Raw genomic sequence first — 21,036 nt, 5'->3', positions numbered from 1 at the left:
TTTAAGGGCTGTATCGCCCTCAATATTGAGATTTTATGAGACCACCCTTGGGAGCAAGCGCTACCCAGAATGCATTGCATGTTTTGACAGAACAAAGATGGGGCCGAAAGCAGCAAAACGAGTACGCTACAAATTAAGTATTTTCTTTGTTAATAGAAAACCATTGTATTATCTTAGTTTAGGCCCATATTATGGATTACTGACGTCATTGTTGTGTAACACTTATTTTTATTTTACGATCTTTTGTCAATAGCCGGCCGGTGCGCACGCGCGATCGTTTGCTATGGTTTACTTTTCAATAAGCCGTGGTGTGTGGTAACTGTCTGCTGAATATGTCCGTGGTTGTGGTATTTGTATGAGTATCATCTTATAACTAACTGACAACCTAATAACTTGACTGACAAACGGATCGTAATAAATAATTGTGACGTAAATGTGTTCTTCTTCTTCTTTTTTGGAGTTGACAGACTGGACGCAGCTTTCGCGTTATTCTGCCCCCCACAGTCTGATCTGAATCTGCATTTAAGGGGTGTCCCATTTCTAAGTGACAAAATAACCCTCAACACTTGGTTTTGAGGGCCAGTTAAGATTAAGGGTTGAGCTTGAGGGTTAAGATAGGAATTGGAATTGGCCCATATACTAGCAGAGTCAGAAATTGAACCCACAACTTTCCGGTTGAATAACAACTTGCCCTACCACTGAGCTACCATGGCTCAATCCTCAATCACTTTTGATACTTGTACTTTTCATATACTTTAAGTAATATTATATTTAAAAAAAGTAACTTAAAATTCTACCAAAGTCATTTTCTGGTCAGATACTTTTACTCAGGTATCCCTTTAAGGTCCTTTACACAAGGCTGAATGTATCTTTTAAAATGTTTATCCAAATAAACAGTAGTCAGGAAGGGGCTTGAGAAAAGATCCAGTGTTACAAGTGTGTTAAAAGTTATACCTTAAGCATAAAAGCGTAAACTTACGTCTGTGTCGGGACCTTTGTCGGCTCCAGGACAGGAGAAGGTGACAAACTCATGGCAGCGTTTGTGAACCACAAAACAACACACTGAAAAAGAACAGAGAACAAGAGCGATATCAAAGAGAGAATTACAGTAACACGTTTTGTGTCTTCTTCTCTTATAGGTGCACAATAATAAAAAAAAAAAATACCAGCACAGTAAAGCGACAGGCACATGAGATATTATATTGTTCTGTCACGTGTCTTATGCAAGTTATCTCTGACACAGAATGTCCACAGAATGAGTTTGACTAACCTCTCCCATATGGACACACAACCAAACGGACACACAGATAAACAGTCTCACAATACATGTGCGCACCCACACACACACACCCACACAAAAAATGTCCCTGGTGTTTGTTCTGCTGCACTCAGCTCTTTACAATCTGTTGGGGTTGGTTGATGTCGATTGCATCATTGTCTCCACACTGAACTGGGATGAACCGTCGTGTCGCTCAGCACGACACGGCTGACATGAAGCCTGCGGTGCGTCACAATAGTCCCATTAAGCTGAGGAAGGTTCCTCGATGGTTCCTAACTGTGACATGACCAACGGGTTATCTCAGTGGCAGCCAGGATAGTAGAATAGCAGTCAATAGCTTCATAATCTGGACCATACATTACGGATGCAAAGCAGATAAAGCTGCAACCCAATTCAAAGCAGCCGCAAGGGCCAGTTTAGATCACAACAAAGTCTGTATTTAAATAATGACAATCCCTTTATCAGCGCACTTTGCATCACCGCAATTACGCAACGGCTGAGAAGTTGATCATCAAAGCCCCCATGTGGTTATTATTATGGTAATTTCACTTACGCTGTTGTAGGAAGCCTGTTTTATATTGTTCGAATTTCAAATTTAACATGCAAAATCTGGTTTTCATGTACAACTACAGTGTTTTTTTTTTGTTTGTTTTTCTTCATTTTAAATTGTTAATTCACTATTTTAGCATTTAGCAAAAAAAACAACTAACTTAAAGGGCGAAATTATTTTTGGTTATAGTAATAGTTGTAGTAGTTTTAATTTTTTTGCACTGCAATAATATAAGAGTCAAGTCTTTAATATGCTTTCAATACATTTCACACTTCTATATATAAATTCTTCTTCTACTTACTTTTTTACTTTCAAATCTATTTGTCTTGTCCATGTTTACAGTGAAGTGGCTACTACGTGCTTTTTGTAGTTCATCTTCTGAACATCACAGTTTGGGCCGGCCATGTCTCTGTGGTAGAGCCTTTCAAAAAGAAGATCGTGGGCTCAGTCCTTGTCTCTGCTGGTCTACACGTCGATGTGTCCCCGGGCAAGACGATCCACCCCAAGTTGCTCCTGACAGCATGTACAGTAAATAGGTGTGATAGAAATAAGCGTTGCACATAAATGAACAGTGTGAGAGGCAAACACTGTCGTGCAAAGCAGCTTTGAGATTTACGGTCACATCAGATCCACGTCATTAATGTCCGCTGTCACGTCCACTTTAAGTGCAGTCGAACTCTCTTAACACTGTGGTCGTCTTTTACGACTTCTCCTTAAAATCGTTCCTTCGCTTTATGATATTTTCCATCAAGGTCGAGACAAAGTGGATAAGGACTTGGGATTTTTTTTTGGCTTGGCTTCTGATGCCTGGCATGTGCATTTGGATTTGGCTGCTGATGATAATACGGAGGGAAAAAGCAAAACGTGGACATCTGTGACAACTTGAGCACAAGCTGACTCTCTCTGTGGATCTCACTCTGTGTTCCCAACTGTATTTTCCCCCTGCCATTATTTGAAAGTCCTCTATCTTTCTTCTTTTTCATTCTCGCACACAATCTGTCTACATCGCTCATTGTCAAGCTGCCCGGCATGCTCTCGTGCACTTTTGTGCTCTCCCACCGCCGTATCTGTGAGGGTTTAGTCTCCGACTCTGCCAGATAAGTCACCGTTGCCAGAAAATCTGACGTGCACTGGTTAAACAGGAGAAATTAGTTCACAGACAGGTCCAGGAAAACAGCAGGGGTTCCGACTGTCGTCTCAAAAGACTGCGTTTTATCATGATGCTCAGTTTGTTTTCAACAGATAAGAACGATAGATTGGAGTTTACAATAATGTGTTTGAATAATAAAGAAGGAATGAAACTGAGGCAAGGGAGACAAAAACTTCAGAAAAACAATCATCATTTTCATAATGTATGGTGTGTAAAAACAGCCAAAATTAAGTACAAAACGTTATTGACACACTTTTGTGCAATGTATTCATCATTTATCTGTACGTTGTATGCAAACAATGTAATAAAGCACAATTATTTAGAGTATAGCGGCTTATGTGTGTCATGAGGTGACATTTTAAATCTACACCATAACACAGCAAATATTTACGGAGCCCCCGAAGTGACATGAGAAAAAAAAAATGACGAAAAAAAAAATGTAAATCTCGAGTTTCAAAGTCGAGATCTCGTTTCCAAAGAAAAGAAAAAAATAGATTTTTTTGTTGTTGTCATTATTATTTAGAAACTCAAGATCTCGAGTTTCCAAAAAATATGAAAAAAATGCAATTTTTTCTTCTTTTTTTCATATTTTTTGGAAACTTGCGATCTCGAGTTTCAAAGTCGAAATCTCTCTACCTAGGACGTGGTGTTATAACCCCTAATTATTCTGCGCTTTACTTGAAAGAGTGTGTTTTGGTTATTTTTGGAGCCAAGGAAGACAACAAGTGTCAAAATCTTACTTTATTCACCAAAATAGTCTTTAAAAAAAAACGTGTGACTACTGAGTATATTGGCAGTTGTTTGGTGGTGACCTCAGAACGTTATTCCCACATCACATCCGCCTACAACTCGCCCCCAAGTCAAACTTTCAATTCTCCCATCCCACATGCTGCCCACTCTGCTGTCAATGAAATTAAAACATTTGCTCACATGCAAAGCACGAGTTAAAAAAAAAAAACACATTTTCAGAGGTGCAAATCTGCAACACATATTTAGTCAGCGGGATTAACTCCTTTGCTCTCCACAGCCTACTTACAATATGTGAACTGCGAGTCTAATGATGTACGCGCTAATTTCTCTCTCTCCATCCATCAGCGCTCCTCACACACCCACTCCTCCATCGCCACCTCTGTTTAGAGTTGATTTCGGACCAGTGTATGTTTGTGCAGCAGTGTGAAGCAGTGTGACGCAAACACACACACAAACACACACACACAGATATAGACATTCATCTAAAAACTGTCTTAAGGTAATTTGCTGCGGTGGCTGAAACACAGAGGCATGCTGGGAGCTTGTGGGACGCTACATGTATCCCCGTCGTTAAGGAAAGCTTTAACAACACCTCATACACACCTACATTTGCAGTATCAACAAAAATATTGTTTTTCACACTCTCCTCTGATGAGCGAGAGAGAGAGAAAAAAACGCACAAACACAAAGGTTTGAAACAGTACCCAATTAAAAGTGGAGTGTTTTACTGATATTAGGGAACTATAATAAATCTTCCATACGACTTTAGTGCGGGGGACCTGACAGGGGAAACTCCAAAGTATATTGTGAGACGTGTCATTGTTTCCAGAAGGTTTATTAATCTCAGTGAAAGCTGGAGCAGAGGTGACAAACTGACATATTTGTACCATCAGCGCTATTATGATTGATCACTATAGTCACTGTTTCACCAGCTTAATTGCATAAGCTTGTAGATAGTGGCGACTTTGGTGTTTAAAAAGCAGCTTACACAACACAAACACTTTCTTTAAAGTGCAGCAGAATGTGGAAAGCACATTATACCTAACATTTTGCATGCATAATTTGAGCATCTGTCTATAGATAGGTATTTCTAGCCTGCTTTCAAACATGAAATATATCCACATCCCTATCTCCCCACCTTAAAGTGGGGTTTTGCCCCCTGGCTAATACAGGGAAATTGTGAAGCCACATGTTAATAGAATTATGCTGTGCCATTGCACCGAAGAAAAGGCTTGTGGTGGAGATAGGCAGGACACCTGTAGCGCCGGTCCAACTCAATACCCTCCAGACACATCCAATTGATCCGGAACCCCCGACAGTGCACCCGAACACAAAGGGAACCGAGACTTTGATCTGAGATCCACGGGAGAAACGGAGGCAAGTGTGTGAGAGCACGGATGAACAGGCAGAGAATGAGGGAACAAATGCACGGGAAAGTCTAAGGTTCCTACGACTGTCAAAATGGATGATGACAGAAAATGTCTTTCTCTGTGTGCAGACCACTATTGTACTCCTGCATCTACGTCGATTTTTAGAGCCAAAATGTTGTTGGACGAGGTTAGGCAACAGCTTTTGTCTCAATTATGCCCAAACGATTCATTGCACCTCTTTTCCAGTCTATACGAAAAACACAGTCAAAGATGAACTTCCTCTCAACCCGACAGCTATAAATGTCCATTCTCTCCTGTGTTGTTGCTCTGTGCTCTTTCTGTAAACTATCATTTCAGGTAGGAAAAATGGCAAGGAGAGGAAAAAAAGAGGAGCTTTGTCCTCCCATGGTTATTTTTAGGCTTGATTCTGGCCAGGGCTGGAACAAAGTGTGCTGAGCCTCACCATCGTGGAGATGAAGAGGGAAGACATTTCCTCTACACCTGGCCATCGGATACTATAAATACATAGGGAAGCGGTGTGCTGATAGATGCTTTCATTTGCAAACACTCTGACATTCAGTATCACAGACCAGCGCATGATGAATGAAAAGCTATTCCTGTCACGCACTTGTGTGAGCGTTGAATGGGACAAGTGGAAAAAGCTGGAAGATGACAATACAGGAAAAATTAAACAATAGGCCAATGGGAAGTGCTGTAGCCTACACACAGGCACAGACACACACCCCTGGCTTGTGTCGAGTTCTCGTCAAATTTTGATGGAGTTCAAGGGTCAAAGAGAAACTATATCTGTCTGTTGTTTACCGTCCAGATCATTTTCACAAGCCTTGGATTCTCAAAGTGAAGCACATTTAATCGGGACTAAAAGGTACACGAGACAGGATTTGTTTTGCGCATTATTGATCAATAATTCCATAATAAACCTTTCTGCATTATTTAAATCCAATGATCTGAGAGAGAACAGCACCCGGATGCGAGTGAGCGAGGGTGACTTTTAAATACTGTGAGCCGTTTTCTTAAAACAAAATGAATTTATTCATATGATTCCTTAAAAAAAAAAGCTTGACATAATTGCAGCACAGCACTAAATATATTGTTTTGAATTTATAAAGTCAGAATCAGCAGGGGGTAGGTGCATGGAAAGAACTAGAAAGTCTAAAAGAGAGAGTTGGACAATAAACACAACAAACCACATCTATATCAGGAAAGTGTTTCATAGAAATCTTCTTATATCAAACATCACATATGAAACAATTGTTTGTCCATGTTTATCTATGAGAGACGCTCAGGGGAGAACAAGACACAATCCCAAAATGTCAAAATATGAGTATTTTTAATAACCTGTGGACGAAACGCGATCCTGCTTACTGCAGCTTTAAAGCTGAGAAAATTAGTCAGCACATTTAAGGCGACAGAGTGAGCAAACTTTAGAAAAGCACATTTATCTCTATCTTTACCCCTGCTTATGACCACATTGTCACAGATGACAGACGTTTTTTTTTTTTTTGTGAGTTTAAAAATGTATCCTCGCCCCACATCTCGGCATCGCCTCGGGAATCTAAACCACTGTTTCATTTCATACACATTTTATATATCTCTTCCTTACTTCAGTCGTGATCTTTGAACTTCTGTCACTGTAGAGAGTGACAGATCAGAATTTTTCAGACCCCCCAGGTCACATGACTCATATCCACCAGCTCTCCCTTGACGTCTACTGGAGATGGATGGCTGGTGACCACAGATGGACTGACACACTGACAGTGAAGACAGCGAGAGAGGCCAAGTGGAGGCGTTTATACAGAGAAATGACTGCAGATATACAGTACTGTAATACATTAATATTTCTCTGGTCATTTACAAGCATCTGCAATATTTCTTTTAGCTGTTAACTGTGTCTAATTATACATACTGTACACCTTGTCCATCATTTTTCCTATCTTAAAGTGGACCTAGACCGGAAGTTCCAATTAACTGTGTTTTTTTAGTGTGTATCTGCGTCATTACCTCGTTTACGAAGCCCTGAAGTTTCGAAACAAACAGTTCAGCCATTGCTGAGAACGCTGTGTTTTATTGTAATCTCGTTAAATCTTGTTAAAACAATGTTTTGATAATGAATAGCAGTGCATCCACCGTTCCAGAGGGGGGAGCTGCGCTTCTGAGAGCTGGTGTGCTAATTATGTCACTTCCGGGTATTGGCCAATCACAAGACAGTTGGGAAAGCTCTACGCTGGCTGGTCAATCACAACACACTCTGTCTTCTGGGGGTGAGATTTCAGTCTGAAACACCACGGCTTAGGAGAGCGTCAATAAGGAGAGATTTCTATCGGTTCGTTTATAGCAACTAAGAGGTTTTTGCCCATAACAATAAGTTAATGTATGTAAGTAGACCTCCATAACTCACATATATGTGCAACAGGACCAGTCTATGTGAGCTTTAATTCATGTATTATATCATTTTCATATGAGTTGGGGAAGTGTGGCCAACATTAGCAAACACAATGTACTTTTTTTTTAGTACTTTTTCCACGCGAGGGAGATGCAGTGTTTACGTTGCAGAGAGAGAGGAAGTGAACGGAGCCACTGCTACAACAAAGGAATGGAAACTCAATTTCAGTCCAGACATTCGATTATGCATGCTGTAGGCACATGAAGGACATGCGACACACACACACACACACATACAGAATTAACAGTGATTATACGATGATAAAAGATGCAAATAAAGCAAAGATGACGACAAAGAGAGAACCACAAGATAGAGATGACAATGAGAACAGAGAAGAGCAGAATAATCTTCATCTTTGTGTCTTCTTTAGGGCAGCTACTGCTACTTAAGAATTCTATTCAAGTCCAGCAATTATCTCCACGACCATAATATCCTGCTGTACAGATACGGATAAGTTTGTGTGTGTGAGAGAGCTTCATTGTTTATATGTGCATATGTTTGAAATTGTGAAACTTCTACATTGGAGTCGGAACTTGCAGCAGGAGAAAAAAAGAGAAGAAAACACCTCGGGAGATTTAACACAGCAGGGAGGCTGCTCAGTTTTTTTTTAACAAAGCAAAACAAAACTATTGTGGCAGAGAGCTCAATTAATTTTGTCCATGTGCAGTTACACAACAGAAAACACCTCAGAGCATCTGAGATGAATTTGAATCACATGACATTACATCGCCATGGTAATGTTGTCAAAAACCCCGCCCCCTCAATCTCTTCCTACACAGCTCTGCAGGTTCGCACTTGATGGAAGTTTCCACCTTGGCTTGTTGTGATCGGAGTTTGATTATGCATGTCTGGATAACTTGTTACAGAAGGTTTGTTAGTTGTTAGTGACCAGCAACACAAGAAAAAACGCTTAGGTGTAAAAACTACACAACAACAGAAGCGCGCAGAATACGCCAAGAGCATGGCTCCATGGATGGTGAAACAGAGGAAGTGCAAATGGTGATAATAAGGACGCTGCAACACTAAGAATTGTTGGGTAAGTTCCAGACTAAGGGTGCAATGATTGGTTAAAAAAACGTGTGTTCAAGGTTTCTCACAGAGTGTGACATCTCACTTTTCTGTGAGTGTATGGATGCAGGTCAAGCTATGCTAACAGTATACCCTTTGTTGGTCAATACTTCAAACAGGCTTTATATTTTGAACTCAAACTGGTTTCCAAGTAGTCGATGACTCATTTCAATAATCATTGACTGAACAAATAGTTGTTTGTTGCAGCCTTGGTCTGGACAAGTCAAGACAACTTTACTTCTAGAGCACAATACAAAATAGTAGTAAAAGTGATTTAAAATGTTCAATGGTGGATCAAAGTTTTATTTCGATTGGGTAACTTGTTCCAAAGTTTGGCGGCAGCTACAGAAAAAAGGCCAGATTCGCCAAAGTTTTTAATGGGAATTTTGTCTCATCTAAAAGCAGCCTCTTATTAGACCTCAGAGCTCAGGATGGGGTATGAAGAAGAAGGAGTTCCCAGAGGTAAGATGGTGCCAAACCACTAACAGCTTTGAAAACCAACTATATTAATCTTTTTAAAAATCAATCCTAAAACAAATGGGAGTACAGGCAATGGTACAGAGGCAACAGGGACACCAGTTGATGATGGAGGGGGTTGTGAATCAGCCAGTAATCTAAGCAGATTTCTAGGAACTGCCGCAGGCTCGACTCAATTTTCCTCATTAGTGTGAACTACGGCTCTTTGTGATAGGACGCAGCCTCTGCAGGATCCTCAATGCCTCCCTTCAACAGGCTGCTCTCACACAGAGCTGCTTCAGATGGCGCCATGTCCAAGAACTGGGGAACTAGCGGAGGTGGTGGAGAGGTGAGCCATGACAAGTCAGACAGTCAGGGAGCCAGTAGTGGATCCAGTTCCTCATAAAAGGGATGCCAGCACGAGTGGAAAGGAGAAGAGAGATGGGCCTCGGCATGCGGCTCCATTTCCCAGAAGAAATCTGTAGCCCCATTCTTTGTCCAGACATGGTGCTGTGGACACCGGCCAAAACAAATCTGTGCTGCTGGTCGAGCTGACTGCACTCTGAGAGGAGGGGACGGAGGCAACCCATCAGAGACTGATGACGAAATATGTGGACTCGGCCGTGAAGTGCAGGGAGGGTGCACAGGGCATGAACAGCACAAGAGGGTTTGTGGGTAATTTAACATCACATCTACTTAAAGACCTAGGCCTCAGTGGCAAGGAGCTACATCGAACCATCAATCAGGGAACTCTCCGAGGGAAACAAGAGGGCAAGCTTTGTTCCTTTGGTTGAGACGATTGGACAAGACATGGGCTGTCAGCAACTCCTCAGATAGGTTAGCTGTGTTAAGTAGGTGTCTCTTTGGTCACTGTCCCCACACCAGGAAACCAAGCAGACACCAATGGAGAGCCAACTACTTCCAATGAATTACATTAAATATGCAAAAAAGAGAGATTTGCCTATACTGTATGTCAGTCAGACATTTGAAAATGATCATTACCAGTTATAATACTCACACACAACACAGTCTCTATCTATCCGTTCCACATGTTGGAACAGAAATAGGGAGAAGAACATTCACATACACTCTCCAGACCGAACTGATTTCATCTTATTAGACAGACAACAAGGAACCAGTAAACAGTGCCAGTGTTTTTAATTTATAACTGTGACCTCAACTCCGGCACTTTAAATGTCAAGCAAACTTTATACACTGTTAAACAAAATTATTGTTTGTAACCTGTCTCCTAAATCTCTAATATTTACTGTGACATGTGCTGCTGACCTCTTGGACCGGTCACTCTTGGAAAAGAGATTTTGATCTCTATTTAAATAAATAAAAAAAGAGCACTTTATGGGGGGAGCTTCAATGAGTAGCCATGATCCATTAGCACCAAATACAACACAATAAATAAATTCTCACTATGATGTTTTTATAAGGGGTTTGGCCCAGAAGTTAGGATGACCAAAATGAAATGGTCCATTACCTTGAACAGAAATACAGATTTCTATGGATTTAAAGAGTGTTAGAGACATTCTGGCAAATGTGAGTACATTTCATTCATTAATTCATTCATCGTCTACCTCTTTATCCTCCAAATGAGAGTCACGGGCGCTAATCCCAGCTGACATAGGGCAGGGTAAGACCCCTGGCCTTATGCGAGTACATTAGTCAATAAAACATATCGCCACATTGCGCATCTCATATAGTGGATCATGTAGTATCCCACTTCACCATTGGGTGGCGGTACAAGTCTGGACGCATGGCATAGGATGCACTCCCACCAAAGAAGAAAAAAACAATGCCACAGCTCCCTCGTACACGTCTGGTTCAAGTGGCTCGGGAGTTGAGGTGTTCGCCCGTTCGAGGGTTGCCAGGTCGAGGCTCAGAAAAGACTATCCTTGGCGACTACTGCTCACTAGTACGCAATGCGCTCTTTGTGCGTCGTTCCAAAATCTGGATCATTATGCATTGTGTCCACGAAGACTTTGCACAGAAGTGTACCAGGGCCTTAATCCAGCAATGTTATATAATATATCTTTAGATACGATCATTACCAGCAAGTGCTCTTTTTGCGTCATTAATAGTGTTTGCATTGAGAAATGGCCACAAGGGAAGTGGATCGGTTATACCAACCTACAGGTGGGAGTGTTTGGCTGCCGGTCATCTCTGAGACACACAGGGGACATTGTGATACTGCCTCATAAATGAAACATGACTGTGAACACAGGCACATGCTCAAATGCATTATGGGTTAAACTACACACAAATGAGTATGTAAAGACACCTTTATGCTGTGCTGTCAAGCTTCATGCATACAGATACATACATTCACATTTGTCTCCTCATCATCTCAATCACACACACACACAAGCCAGTGACCTACAATGGTCTGCGTCTGAGCCCCTGTGTCTGTGTATCAGGTGTCACGGTGGTAGTAACGTCATGAGTCTGTGTAAATGTGCTATACAACAACTGCACATCAGTGGGAGGAGTGAACAAACACACAGATGTACACAAATATAAATTCAAGTATGCATAGACGCTCAAACACAGTCAGTTGCTCGAGGTGATGCATTTCTGTGTGGCTTCTTTGAGCTCAGCCACGCACGCAAAGGACACACGGTCAGGCAAAAGGCAAAAGGTCACGGCCGAGTCAAAATGTGACGCCTGAGGATAGACTGATACCACGCATTAGCATCAGAGCATCTAATTTTTCCTGCGGCACTGCCTGTCCCAGACCAATTTGTGTTGGGGCCAGTAAAGTCGACGCTAAATTTGTCTCAGGACATTTTGAAACATAAATAACTGACTTTCTTCATCATTTCAGTCAGTTTCCATAAATCCCCTCAGAGACCTTTGTTTTTCATCTTTCCTCTGTCTCTTGTCTTTTACTTTCTCAAGTAGAAAAAGAAATAAATGTTTCACAAAACTATGACCTTGTGCAAAGAAAAAAAAAACACCCCAGCTAATCTATTCAGTAAAAATGTGCTTTAATTAAGACAAATGTCCTCTATTCACATTTGCAAATGTGAAATCATGTTATGGATTATACAAGATGCAAACAGCAGAGCCCTCAGCCATAAATTATCTGAGGCTACAGGCAGATAAAGGACTGAAAGGCTATAAAATCAACTCAATACAATGCAGCAGCTACACTTACTGTTAACATTTGCCGTCTCTTATGATTTTTCTCGACCTTTATCTTACCTCGTGTCGTTTCTCATACGCTCCTCACATCAAGGACATGAGCAGAGATGCTTTTCTTTCCCGCATAATCTTCTTGCGTTTAGAGACTACACAGAGTTTCCGCCCCGCAAATAAAACATTCAACAGCCTGAAATATTTTGGTTGATTTCAAAAATATGTTGCATAATTCACTTCATAATTAAACTTCTGAAGTGTTTCCAACGATAAACCAGACGTCGACCGGAGCGACGTCTGACATGAAACGGCAAAATTAAGACTGAAGAGTTACTTTAGTTCACCATCATTGAAATAGTTCGATTGTTGGAGTGTGTGCATCACTCGGGCACTCTATTTGCCTGATTGTTTTGGTCAGATTAAAGCCTGAGAACAGCTTTTAATATACTCAACAAAAATATAAATGCACAAACTTGAAATGTTGAAAACAAAAATAGAATGTCATGACATTTGCTCAGATTCTTGATGCATTCCTTTGTGGAATGATTTGTTTTGCTCAAACCCAGTAGTCCAGTGTCACTTGGCCACTCCTATTGACTACAATCTCAGATTGAGTATTTCAACTCACAAATCATGAGGGAGCGTGCCATTGGCATGCTGAGTGCTGGGTTGAGCGTTACAGCTGTGGCAACACAACTGAATGACGCCATATTCACCAGACATGTCACCTATCGAACCCCTTTGGGATGTTCTGGATAGGCGTGTCCGCCAGCGGGTTCCAGTTCCAGTTCCCCAGAACGGCCGCCACCTTCAAGTGGCTCTGAAGGGAGGAACATCCCCCAGGCCACGATCAACAACCTGGTGATGTCCATGCGTCGCCGGTGTACCGCTCTGCGTGAGGCTAATGGTGGACACCCACGTTATTGAAGTTTGTGAACTTGGATCATCGACCACCATTGTGTTCTTTCTGCCATTACTCCAGGACTTTTGTTTTGAAATTGATCCCAACAAAAATATTTTTGTTGAGTGTGCAAGATCTGCAGCATGTGTCAAACGCACAACATGACATACATACTGCTTTAATAACAACTACATTTGACCAATTCATTCCAGGGTTGTGCTACATGAATCACAGAAAATTCATCTATGAATCATATTTTTTACCTCCGTGATGGGAGACTTGCATATCAACCACGAGTCTGATGAACTATAGCACAATGCTTGAATTGGATGAATCATCACAGCCTTTTGTGAGCATGAAACAGAAGGTAGTACATCGGAAAAATATCAGCGGGAGCAAATTAATCTCAGGTATTGTGGTGCACAGCTTAAAAACGGTAGAGACAACAGTGCTGAATCGCTTAAGTGCGTGAGCAATATTACAAAGTCAGATCAGCTTGATGATAACATTGTCAGGGAAAATGGGCACAATAATTAGGTGACTGAAAGGAATACAAAGGAAGGGAAGGAAATAAGAAATTAAAGGTGGCAGTTGAATTTGTGTTACGGGGTTGTGAGTGGGCAGAGAACAGCACAGTTTCTGTCTTTTTCTGTAACAGAGCTGACGAGCTGATCCTGGGTCAGCTGGGGCCAGTTTACCACACAGGGGCCCAGTAGACATAAGCAGAGAGAACAAGTCTAAGCACGAGGCCTACCCCCTTCTCTGTCCCCGCAATGTGACCGTGTAAACAGATTAAGGTCCAAATTTCGACAAAACCTCTCATTTTTGTCCCTTTGCAAAGCCAACCAAAATTGAGGTCAAGCAGCCTGAGCCACAAAACCAGCTGTTGTCACGAAGCAGTCACTAAACTGTAGCGTCGCTTCAGCATCTTTACTGCTGATTAAATGGTACTCGGCTGAGAAAGGGAGCGTGACTCCTCTCTTCACTGGGCGTCTCAGCGCTTGACTAATTGGCCTAGTTAATCCACATGCCTGCATCCAAGCCTGCGTTGAGCAATTAGTCAGCCTGTCGAGTGGATGGCACCTACCATTTGGAGCTGCGCATGGGGAGAAAAACAAAAAAGCAGCAGCTGTGGTGAAATGGCTTTTTGTCTTTTTTTGCAAGATGGTTTCAATTAGCACCTGCTGCCTCCTGTGCCGCTGATGCTTTCTTGTTGTTTGTATCTCTGACTTTTTTTTTTTTTTTGTCAGTTTCAACAACAACAAGCTGACCTTTTCAGTCCTGCCACTGAGAGGGACGCAGCGGTCGTCAGGTCACTCAGAGTTTACCGCTGCACAGAGGGGTTTTGATTTTTGCATGCATCATCATGCATAACCAAATTCATGCATGTACGTATCGTTAAAACTCGACGTACGTCTTTCTGTACTACTGAAATGGAAAATATCGAGGAGAAAAGAAGGAACTCAGGCACAGGTAGAGCAACATGTATAATAATCGACTCAGCTCTTTCTTTTGCTTTTCCAATAGTGATAGTGTGTGTTTTAGTATCTGCTCTGGCGAGGCTCCATGTAGGGCTGGGCGATATGGCCTCGATAAGCATATCAGTACTGACACATATCAAACACAACACACACAACTGGATGTGCACATGGTTTTAAAACTGTATATATTGTATATATTTTTACGTGGAGGTCAACTGATCAGTGTCGCCCAGAGTACAGATTAATAAATGTATGCTTCAGTGATGGACGGTTTTAATTTATTTTTTTGGTTGTTTCAACAACAAAAAAACTCCCACCCAATAATCACACAAATTAGCCTTGAATAAACAAAGTGTGAACCACAAAACCACAGACAGAAACAATGAATCCCTGTAGGTTTTAAGTGGTTTTGAGCCTCACACCCTTCTTTTCCTTTCAACGGCTCTCCACAAAAGGGTGACTACACTAGTCCACTGAACATGTATGCGGTTAACCTCACTTTCAGATATAATTATGCCCACCCACTCACTCCCGTGTCTGCCACTGTGTTTTCTTGCCGTCCCTCTGTGGCTCCACGTGAAGAGCAGCTCTTTACAGATGGAGGTCTAATTTCTCACTCAACGGCTTCCACCGCCGTACACCGCTCCGGGCGGGTTCCTCTCTGTCCGCGCTGCGGGCCGTGATCAAAGAGCTGTTGACACGGTGTGAACTGACTTGTCAAGGCTGCCGTGTCTGTCTGTCATTCAGTTTGCACCCGGGCCTGCGCGGGTGTCGCAGAGATAATGTGCTTCAGTGATATCTGCTCGATGAAAACGGACACAGCAGCCATTCACTATACATGACTGTGTGTGTGTGTGTGTGTGTGTGTGTGTGTGTGTGTGTGTGTGTGTGTGTGTGTGTGTGTGTCTGTCTGTGTGTGTGTGTGTGTGTGTTTGTGTGTGTGTGTTTTTGTGTGGACAGTGTGTGAGTAGGTGTGAGCAGTCTTGACTGACTGTTGCCATGCGAGGTGTGGTTGATGTGGTTGTTGACTTATTTCCTGCTCTGCAGAGAGACACTGCTGTATATGTTGGTCCAGCAGCACCTATACAACAGTCAGTTATTAACTTTATCGACAAAAAACTTACAGACAACAACTCTGGCATCCATTTATTCATTGAAGTCTATTTTCCAACCAAACTTCCCAATACTTTAGTTTCTTTTATGTGAATATTTTCTTTTATGATGCTTTTTTTTTTTTAATTTAGAATGACATATTCTGGTGACACTTTAAACTATGGAACACATTCACCATTGGCTAGGTGCTCACTAAGGGTGCTTTCACACCTATAGTTCGATTGCTTTGGTCTGCACCAGTCAGAAAAATATTACAATGTAGCAAACAGTTTGGTTTGCTTTCACATATGCAGAGTTCTAAACGAACCAAAATAGACCACGAAGACCATCGGCACCAGAACCGTACTAACCCCCGATTTCCACTTGGAAACTTCAGTGCCGCGGTCACCGGAGCTGATCGCTGCCACTCTAATCAATTTGAGCATTTCCAAGGCTGCACATCACTGCCGTAACCCGCCCGGTGGGGATTGAAGCTCAGCCGGGGTTATCCCGTATCTCATACCCATAATGCATTAAATTAGACCGTTTCATCCCACAAATTTTGGTTTGGTTGCTTTTACACCAGAGGAACCTTTACCAAAGTAGTGCGGATTTGGTGTGCACCAAAGGACTGAGATTACATTCACACCTACGCAAACGAACCGAGCCACAGCGTCCACAAATGGTGTAGGTGTGAAAGCACCCTAACATATAACATACTAGCCCTTTATTAGTAACACCTTATTCTACATAACCTTATTCTACCTCTTTACAGCATGAATTAAGAGTGCTTAATATTTACTAATAAAGGGCTAGTATGCTACTTATATGTATGTTAGTAAGCAACTTTTTAATGGTGAATACGTGTTCCCTAATATAAAGTGTTACCCATATTTGTTTTATGTTCACCTTTTTGGCATTGGGATGTTGTTTAATGCTGAGTTACTTGACTTTCATTTAAACCACGCAATCTTACAAATGAATCTATCTTTGTTTTGATTTCGTATTGTTGACTTATTCTGATATATTTCCTTGTACAAGGGTAGAAACAAAGCATCTTCATATGATGTAAACTCACTGACTAAATTGTTTTAAATGATATAAAATTTGAGAAGCAGTGTTATCCAAACATTTTTCATATAATATATATGAATATATCATATATATATCATATTAAATTATTTGATTATTCCTATTCCTTATAATAATGAATATAAAGAATATCTTGCCAAGCCCTGTAATATATCGAGAACTAAAATCCAAAAATAAAGATATTTGTCCTGTTTTTAGAGGAGTAATTCTAGCATCTGGCATTGTTTGTGTTATATTATAGACATGAGTTGACAAAAAATGGAAGTTGTATTAGAGCCACGCGTTCTCTCACACAGAGAATGCATTCTCCAAAAAACACTCTCCCTTTATAATTTCATTAGTGCAGCCCTTGAGACAATAAACACAGATCAAACGGATAAAATTCCTTCCATGCTATCCTGCAGCGAGCAAAGCGCTGACTGTCCCCTGTGGTGCCTGTTGCTATATTTGCCCCAGGCAAAGCATGGGAGGCTGGGAAAGATGAGGAGGGGACGCAGCCGTGACACCTCCAATTAGAGACTCGGATTTGACAAGACTTCATATCCTGTCCTCTTGTCTCTTTTGCCAGAAAAGAGCACGAGGTGACAACACTAGCGGACGGAGTCCATGTGAATTGCGCATGGGTGTGCGCAATTGTGTAAAAAACAGATGGAGACGTTTGTGCATTGCTGTGTTTAGAAAACGTTTGCATTAACCAGTTCATCTCGAAAGCAGCTCCAAGCACATTCTCATCTGATATCATACATGACCATCACATGCATTCTTGTTTGTGTGAGTGTGTGTGTGAATTCCCTTTAATGTCTGCCTAGAGCGTTCATTTCAGCAGCGCACATTCATACTTATTATCATGGTACATCATCAGCTTGCAGTTTTTCCAAGACATTAAGTCATGTCTGATGGGTTTTTACGCTCAAACCTCCATCTTACTGACCATACTAAGCTTACTTAGATTCTACCGTACGATGGCAGTTATTAAAACCGGGACATTCACAGGACTGTAGAGACTCATCAATAATGATTCATTTCACCTTTCAGGACACTCAAGGTCATCTTAAGTGTGAGTGGTACAGTACAGAACTGTACATTGCGTTTCCATCAGGAATAGTACCAAAATAATTGGCCCCAACCATTCCATTTTTTGGTACAGTTCTCTTGGTAAGGTACAGTCCAAGAGGAGCTAGGCTGGCTCCACCTACGACAGTCAGGTTGTGTTTCTTCCAAACTTGACGACAACCAAGAAACAAGCTACTGTACGTCTTCCTGTTGTCTGTTGTGCGTCTGATGACGTTGTTTGTTGTAATCGCCACACTATATTAGAGCTGCAGCTAATGATTACATTCAATATCAATTCATCTGTCGAGTATTTTAGAGTTTGTGCCATACAATGTCAGAAAATTTAGAAAAATGTTGATCAGTGTTTGTCAAACCTGGAAATTATGATGTTCTCAAATGTCTTGTTTTGCCCACACACGTTATTTATTCAGTTTTAATGATTACTTTGTTATGTGGAGCAAAGAAACCAGAACATGTTTACATTTAAGAAGCTCAAATAATCAGAATTCTTGTTTTAATAACGAAAAAAACCTCAAACCGATAAATAGATTTTCAAAATAGTTGACGATTCATTTATTAATCGATTAATTAATGCAAGCCTGACCCAGGGCTTTACCGTTCAAAACTGTACTGAACTGGAACATGATGGAAACACAGCTTTACGTATACCACAATGGTAAAAACAAACAAAAATCTAAGAACAACCGGGAACAAAAATAAAATCAACAATGCTTAACAATAGACACTGTTACACAGGATAAGCAATTCTAAAAACTAGAGCTGCAACTAATTATTATTTTCATAATTGATTATAAAAATCAGAAAACTTGCTTTAATTCCTTAAAAAACGCTCAGACCGATTAATCGATTATCAAAATAGTTGACGATTCATTTAGTAATCGATTAATAATCGATTAATCGAGTAATTGTTTCAGCCCTACTAAAAACTGACTGCACTGATGTTATGGATAATCAATTGGTCTGAGCTCAGGCTAATTTACACACCTTTCCTGTTCCTTTAAAAACAAATGAATTATGGATACCAAAACTAATCAAAGTCCAACAGGATCAGTCAGATGTGATTCTCTTATTAGGTAACAGGGAGCAAGACTTTGCCTATTAACTCTTAACTATTAGTTACAATGGGCCATCTATTTTTCTCCACACGTGCACAAGCAGCAACACAGGTAACGGTCATTAATGTGTGTTATATAAAACAACCAACATATGGTGGCTATGGTAACAAAAACCACACGAGGGTAACTCAAACTCAGTGCTTCAGCTTACTTTAAATGTGTCAGACTCGGATCGGGTTTGGACATAAAAAAATAAGAGGATGTGCCAGCCTCAGGTTGGACTCGGTTACCACTTCTACTCTCAGACTTTGTGCAGATTCTGACATGGAAATGATTCCTGCTGACAGTAACATTTGCATATTGGGATCTGTGTCCTCTGGTTATTGCACAATCACATATTTAAATATTAATTCAACTGTAGATTCATTTAGAAAATGACCTTCAGCTTAAGAACATATACTGAAAGACAAACCAAGCATTGTGCATTTCTATTTAAAGTCAACTACTGGTTAAGGAAAATGCATTTTATTTGTAACCCCAATAAAAAGTCTTTACATTAAGGTTTCAGCCTTTTAATTTATGTGTCTTTCTTTTATTATTGTTCTCTGCTTTTATAGGAAAAAAAATACTACGCTCATTTGAATTTCTACACACAATCTTCACACTGTATTTATTGGAACCTTTCATTCAGGGACACATTTGCATATTTTAATTTGTTTACACCACGGACTCTGTCTGTGCTGGTAAATATGGAGACAGATGGACGGTCAGGTAACCAGGGAGTGAGGTGTGAGTGTGACGAAGAGCCTCTCTGCAGTCTCTTACTGGGTGACCCTCAGACTGCACAACTCGCAAAGGCAGGAACACACGTGAACACACACAGACACACACATACGTCCTTACAGCACAACGTGAGCAGGAAGAGGGAGTGCACGCTTCACAAAACTGGCACACACATTTCCTCACCCTCTGTCTCTACAGTAACTCTCCCTGACCCCCTGCATCTTTGTCCTTGCACAGAAATAGCAAAAAATATAACACTGAGGTTGGGAAAGTCCCATGTGTCCACCTTGGCCACACATTTTTTTTTTTTTTTCACTATTTTTTTTTTCTGCACTTGTCTCAGAAAAGGGTGACACCTTTATCTTTTGAGTGCTAAAACGGAGGCAACAGTACTTCTGTACTTAAAGGCGTTTTGCCTCTCATCCAAAAGGCTTCTTTCAGTTCTGATTCAAGTGTGTGAGTCCTCAGGTTTTCAAACCCGTGGTGGCAGCTTGGGGTCAGTTGTTAAGGCCACATGAGTCAGAACTGAAGACGCAGGTGTCCAGGTGACTGAGAACCTTCACAGACACCTTTATCTTTAGTAATAAATTGACTTGTTGACCGTATATTTATCAATCACTATCAACCAGCTTGGTTATTTTTTAAAGGTGCCACATGTAAGAATGTGGCCAAAAATGGTTATAACATTCAAATTCAAAATACTGAGGTCACTTAGGTTTTGTTTTTTTGACATAACTGGCAACCCGTGGTTGCTCGGCAGCTGAAACTCTACCGACTGCAATGATTGATAGACATTAGGTGGCGCCACATGCCAAAACATGATTTCAAAACATAAACACGATTTGCAGTCTGCAAAAAAAAATTTTGATGCAAATATTGTGGCTGTGCTGTTGTTGTTGGTGAGTTCAGTTTGTTATATGAACATTATTCCCGAGTCTCTGTGACATATTAGGAGGATTTTATGGCCCGTTGCTTTAGATTTATTACATAATGCTCCATTAAGTAACTCAAATGTGAGCATGTTCTGCTCACTGATAAAATTCTCGCTTCAGCTCACAGAAAAATGCCACATTTGAATGACTAAAAAAGGTCACTTGTTGTATAAATGTATACACTAAAAAACATCAAGGAAAGGAACTTTTTCATCCTTTAAAATCACAATTTACATAACACTACACCCAAACACATTGCTGGTTTGGATACAGTCCTCCCCACCCTGCCTCTCTCTCTGTCAGAGGTATCTGCAGCGTCACAGCAGGCGTCTGTTCTGTTTCTCTACTTTATTTCCTCATCTATAGGAACTTTTAGGATGTGGCAGAGCTTG

The 21,036-nt window shown here is 41.0% G+C and overlaps 1 protein-coding gene across 2 annotated transcripts in view; it reads right to left on the bottom strand.

Annotated features, from left to right (window-relative positions):
* prkcab (protein kinase C, alpha, b) overlaps nucleotides 1-21,036 on the bottom strand; it is a gene marked incomplete at both ends in the record, with an annotated part of 99,573 nt that overhangs the window by 62,764 nt on the left and 15,773 nt on the right. For both annotated transcript variants that reach the window (XM_083896404.1, XM_083896405.1), the window contains one exon: nucleotides 980-1,062. In XM_083896404.1, the coding sequence (XP_083752530.1) occupies nucleotides 980-1,062 (83 nt within the window). The remainder of the gene's footprint in view (nucleotides 1-979; nucleotides 1,063-21,036) is intronic.

This window comes from Microchirus variegatus, assembly GCF_963457635.1.
Source record: "Microchirus variegatus genome assembly, chromosome: 10".
Classification (NCBI taxonomy): Eukaryota; Metazoa; Chordata; class Actinopteri; order Pleuronectiformes; family Soleidae; genus Microchirus; species Microchirus variegatus.
The sequence above is the reverse complement of the archived record's forward strand: the minus strand, read 5'-3'. Positions and strand labels throughout refer to the sequence as shown.